The sequence below is a fragment of the Dipodomys ordii genome, unplaced genomic scaffold (assembly GCF_000151885.1).
Source record: "Dipodomys ordii isolate 6190 unplaced genomic scaffold, Dord_2.0 Scaffold255, whole genome shotgun sequence".
In the NCBI taxonomy this organism is placed as follows: Eukaryota; Metazoa; Chordata; class Mammalia; order Rodentia; family Heteromyidae; genus Dipodomys; species Dipodomys ordii.
The window spans coordinates 428,075-434,339 of record NW_012267471.1 but is presented as its reverse complement, the minus strand read 5'-3'; the positions used below and the strand labels follow the sequence as shown (position 1 = coordinate 434,339).

General features: G+C 37.7%; 1 gene segment (V, D, J or C); it reads left to right on the top strand.

Moving 5' to 3' along the window:
- LOC106000978 overlaps positions 1-4,277 on the top strand; it is a 12,293-nt gene extending 8,016 nt beyond the window's left edge. The window contains 1 exon segment of the V gene segment in view: positions 4,229-4,277. Within this exon segment, the coding sequence occupies positions 4,229-4,262 (34 nt within the window).
- Positions 4,278-6,265: the final 1,988 nt, after the last annotated feature.

Here is a 6,265-nt window from a genome sequence, read left to right as displayed (position 1 = left end):
ATGTGATAATTAAATATACACTATATCATTGTATATGATGTAAAATATTGTACATAGGATGTATTATTAATTATTAGATTCTTGGGCATCCCTTATGATTGTTCTTTTCTAATTTTCTGTTTTATTTTTTAAAATTTTTATTGTACAAGTGGATGATATGCAGAAGGGTTACAGTTACACAAGTATGTTCATTAGTACATTTCCTTTTGCACAGTGTTACTTACCCCCTCCCTCATTTTCTCCCATTCTGTCCCTCCTCCTATCCCCACCCCCTGCAAGTGTAAAGTTCATTTCCAACATATTGTCTAGTGATTATTACTGTCATATTGTGCTCTTATTCTCTTTTATGCCATTCATGTTTCTTCTTAGGACTTATAAATTAATCTTTACCAATGCATAGGTAAATTCTTCTTTTGTAAAACATTGTCTTACTAATTATAACTTTTACTTGGATATATATCTCACCATTCTGAAGGAATAACTGGAGGAAAAATCATTCTGAAAGAGTTTCTAGGTGAGTGTTAAAAAGTTTCCAGTGTTGAATATCATGAGTTAAGTATTGGGAGAAAGGCAAACAAAAAGGTGAATTAAGAGCAAATAATAATGACAAATCATGGGCCATTCTCTCTTTTATAGGAAAAGTTCTAACAGAGGATATAAGAGTAAATAGAATGACGGGGTGGAGATGTGGTATGATTAAAGGCCTCAGGGATTTGTTGCCATTGAAGAAAATATTTAGATTTACCAGATACATGATCCTGTGAGTGAAATTAGCTAAGGAAGCAATTGGGCCATGGACGGAAGCAGGCAAAATACCAGAAAAAGATACTGCAAAGGAGTTAACAATACTGTAACAGTTACACAAACAAGGACACGGAAACAGACAGTTAAGGAACTTAACTGATGCCACACTCCATTAAGCATGGGAGGGCAGGGCCCCTGAGGCATATCATTTGACCTTAGTCTCACAGTGCAACAGCTGGACTGTGGCTATGGATGGGCACTTCACCCTGACTCTATAAAGACATACCTGGAATAGAAATGGTACAAATGGAACTGCTTTCTTGAGACACATGCTGTAGATGGAAAATGAGAGATTAATTTCTATTGGGAAACTAGAAGATGGACAGGGAGGTGATCAAGAGCCAGAGAACTTAAGCTAAAGCAAAGAGTTTCTTACACAGTCCAACTAGACATGCATGGCCATCCAATGAGCACAACTTGAAGGAGCAGGAAAAACCCAAGGTACGTTTCACATAGACATGGTTTCAGCCTGCTAAGTAGCAGAGAGCCTGAGATCACTGGGATTCTTTTGTTCATAACAGGTAAGTGCTTAGGTGGTTACTTAGTTTTAGTGTCTCTGTTTCTTAGGATTATAGGAACTGGTTGATAAGATTTTTCATCTTAATTCCCCAAATTTTCTTTGGATTTAGTCTAATGTTATATTAAAGGACAATTTCACTACAAATAACTTTGGGTGAAACTCATGTAAGTGTATGCTTCTAAAGTTGCACATGTCAAGTGCACATGCCATGGCCACTGCCATGGGATGTCAAAAACACATAAGAAGAATATGAGAAGTCCAGGCATAGTGATGCATACTTATAATTTTGGATATATAGGAGGTAGAAGTAGAAAGATCTCAGTCTATGGCCAGCTCAGGCAATTTTCATATATACCAGATAGTATCTGAACAATGAATTATGGCAAAAACAATTGGGAGTGTGGCTCAATGGAAAAGAGTGCTAGCCTACCAAGCCTAAGGCCGTTAGTTCAAACTCTAGTAGTGTCAAAAAGAACTGTAAGACACAGAGAATAAAAACTGTAATGACTTATACAGGAAAGTTTCTGTGCAAATACAGTTATGATAGCTTACAGTTCAATATTGATATATCAATTGAAATATCAAATCAGTGGATGCAAAGTTAAGTAAACTATGGACTAAGCTTGTGTCTCCCTGTTTCTCAATCTAACAGAATGAAAGGCACAGCTCCTTGTTGGACACAGATCATTTTGAAACCAGATTTTAACCACCCTCCCTCTCAAAGTGCAGAGTCCTTGCTATATTAGGTCTGGCTACTCACTCCCAAATGCCAAGTATAGACATAGTGAAGGGCAGAATAAAAGAGATTTATCGTGACAGCCATGGGAAGAGAACACTTTAGTATTTTTCAAGCATCTTTGGATAAATCCTTGTAACTCTTATCTCCTATTAAAAGCCAGACCTGGAGGTGTGACTCAAGGGCAAATATACCAACATTGAGTGAAAAATCCAAGCCAGAAAGAGCAGGAGGCCTTGAGTTCAAGACCATGGACTAGCGCCAAAATAAAAAAAAAAAATTTACAGGCAATAGAAAGCATTGAAAACATGAATTGTATTGAGGACATTATATGCATAGTAGTAAATGATAAACAATGAATTTCAAACAATACTTTTGGTTCTATTGGTGTTTGAACTCAAGTTTTCCTGCTTATTAGAGTCTACAACTTAAGCCACTCCACCATAGTTTTTTGATTTAGTTTGTTTTTCAGAGAATATCTTGTGATTTTACCCAGCTTGGCTTTCCGTTAAAATCCTTCTAAATTCATCTCCTGCATAGCTACAGAAATATGCACCACCTGCCTCAGTGTGCTTTTGAGATAGATCTCACTGCCTTCCAGGGTTTTACTCACTAACTTAAAATCTCTGTCTCCAGTTTAGTTGGGATTGCAGGCATGAGTTACCATGTCCAGCCACAAATAAACAGTTATGAACCTTGTTACTATTAAACATAATGAGATAAATATTTGAAACACAAAATAATGAATGTAAGAAAAGGACATGACAATTACAACTATATTTCAATTGCATATATGTTGTCATGGACAAAATGAAATAAATATTTTGCCCCCAAACACTACAAATACATACACAAACACAAGGACACAGACCTCTATGAACACATAAATTACATTATTTTATAAATTATTGGTTCATATCTTTTTTTGTATATATTTTTATTGTAAAGATAGTGTACTCACGAGTTACAGTTACATGACTAAGTTAATGAGTACATTTCTTATCGAGCATTGTTACCTCCTCCTTTGTTTGTCCCCTAACATCCCTTCCTACCATGCTTCCACTAGCATCCTTCCCACCCTGCTCTCCCAACCCCCCACATCAATTTGAAAAGTTTGTTTTCAACATGGTGTCTTGTACATCTCATTGTTACAGAGGGTCAACCTGTATCCTTATTTCAGCTTTTTGTTATTTCCCTTCCCCAAATTTGAAAAAAATTATAAAGAAGATGCAGGCACTGGAATTAAATATAGGGAAAACAGGGCTATACAATGGGGAAAGAAAATATAAAAGAAACACAAAAAATCAAATAGTGTATTATAAATACATTAAAAAACAGCAAGAAATATAGTGTCCGTATCTTGGTGTTCATTTCACTTAGCATCAGGTTATATGGTCATATTTACATAGCTTTTGACCTTTTCTGCTCGCCCTAGATATATACTATTTATTGAAAATAAGGGAAACCATGGAATCTATGTTTGTTTGGACTGGTTTACTTCACTTAATATAATTTTTTCCAAGTCTTTCCATTTCCTAACAAAGGGGCTGGTCTCATTCTTTCTGATGGAGGCATAATATTCCAGTGTGTGTGTGTGTGTGTGTGTGTATGTGTGTATAATATTTTTTGATCCATTCATCTACTGAGGGGCATCTAGGTTGGTTCCATATCTTAGCTATGGTAAATAATGCTGCGATATCCATAGTTGTGCTGGCAGCTTCTGTATAGCCTTGTTTGTGATCATTTGGGTAAATGCTCAAAAGTGTGATTGCTGGGTCATAGGAGAGCTCTATTTGTACTCTGTTGTGGAACCTCCATAATGATTTCCAGAGTGGTTGGACAAGTTTACGATCCCACCAACAATGCAGTAGGGTTCCCTTTTGGCCAGATCCCCCCCCAGCATCAGTTGATACTAGATTTCTTTTTTTTTCTTTTAAATTTTTATTGTAAAAATACTGTACAGAGAGTTCTGGGAAGATGGCGGAGAAGAAGCTGGAGTCTAAACAAGCTCTCGCATAGAAAGCAGTTTTAGAGTTCAAGTGAACAGTCCTAAGCCAGAGAATTATACAAAGTGTGCCATCACAGGACAGAGAGTCAGGCTAGAGAGGGAAAATCCAGGGAAGGAGATAGATCTGAGCTCTTGCCAGCAACTGCAACAGTGGTGGCAGCGGTGGCGGCAGGGACTGCAGAAACCATACCTGAACCACAGAGAATCCAGGAGGAAGGAGCCAGACGCAGCAGGCGAGCGGATTCTACTCAACACCAGCAAGATCCGACAAGGAGCGGACATCTTCATCCTGAAGCTCGCAGACCAGAGACGACCCAGGAACCAACACTTGGCGTGAGTAGAAGCCTGACATCCTCATTCCTTCTCAGGGAGCAGAGGAGGGAAGGCCACCACTACCACCCCCCCGCCCAATTACCGGAGATCTCCATCTTGGATACCTACAAAGCTCCGCGGAGCTGCACCCAGGGAAAAGTCACCCAGCTCGAGGAGGGGCTTTCTTCACTGGGTAATCAGAGCCAGAGGCTGCCCCTCCCTCTAGCAGCCTCGACAATCAATTGAAATTCAGTAAACAGAAACCCTGAGATTGGCTCCAGGCTGGGCTCTGTGAGTTTTTCACAAACTAGCCCCCCGGAAAAGCTACTGTTTGTTGAAAGGCCTCAACCCTACTCAGAACCTAGCGTCATCACTGCATCTCCCTCTTTTGTGATACTCAAGCAGATCTGCCTCCCATTGAAGTAGCCTAGGAAGAGGATCACAAAATCCTGGGTAAAGCAGAGCATTTTTCTGCCTGTTCGAACAAACTGACTTAAGAAACCAACCAAGCCACAGGACCACAAGCAGACCAGAGACTCCAACAAGAGGCTGGTTATGGACACAAGTGAGATACAGGATTTTTCCCACCCCTCCCCCCAAAAAAAATAAAAGACCTTTTTTTTCCTCTTCTTCTTCTTCTTTTTTTTTTTTGGTACCTTATATAATTTTTTTTTCTTTTCGAAAACTTTTTTTAATCTTTAATTTTTGCCTTTTCTAAAAAAAATCGTTTTCCAGTAACTTTTTTTCCTCTTATAATTTTTATTTTAGAGATACGTGAATGTGCGTTTTTCTTTCTTTTTTGTTTTCTTTCTCTTTTTTCTTTTTTAATTATCTTACTGTTTTTTTGTTTAGCTTTACTGAACTTCTCATCTTTTTTCTTCCTTTCTTATCCTTTTCACCTTTTCCTCTCTTTTGTACTTCTTTATGTGACTTAATTCTTGTCCTGCACATCCTCAGATAAACGAGTAGTTGACTATTAGACCCTATCCCCCATTGTGTACACATTTAATTCACAATTTTATTACTCAATTCAAAACCTCTGAGACTTAAATTCCTTAATAGCAGTACTACCTCTTTATACCTATATAATATTTTTTTTAATATTTTAAGCATTTTTATTTTTAAGTTTTTCACATCTCGTTTATATCCCTCCCCTTCTCTCAATATATTCACGTTCTCCTCTAAATAGATTGATTTCGTTTCTGCATAATATTATTAATTTTTACTTTTCTATTTTTTTCTGGTCTCAGTTCTTTTCCCTTTCTTCTTTTTATCTCTCTCTACTTTCATCCTACCCAACCTATCTCCTGCTTTGAGATAAGGACTTAGTTAACTCTACCTGTGCCTTCATACATCAATCTATTCGTATTTTTAACCCACATCTCTCCCTAACCCCAATAATTTCTGGTTTTCCACATTCTTCTTTGCGGTTCGTAGCCCATTAACATATAGTTGTTTGATGTTGAATAGATGTATCTGTTGAACTAGATTGTATCTGTAGACTATTGACTGCAAATTCAGACTTTGGTTAATGCTTGCCTTAAGATAGTGTTCTAGCAAAAAATTGGTGCTATTTTCATCTCAAATGGGCAGAGTAAGCCGGAAAAACACAAGAAAATTGGCAAGTCCGGGTAGCTCAATTCCCAATCTTGATAATCAGGGGTCAGAACAGATAATGAATAATCCAGAGGAGAGTTTCCAAATAGCTCTACAAAAACTGCTGGCAAACATGATAAATGAAAAGATTGAAAACATACAAAGGACACTGTATGAGCGTGATAGGGAGAGAAAGGTGGCAATCCAAAAGTTTAAACAGGAATATCATAAGTGTGAGGAAGCTACTCAAAAACTGATACAGGATTTGCATGAGCAGCTTGAGAATACT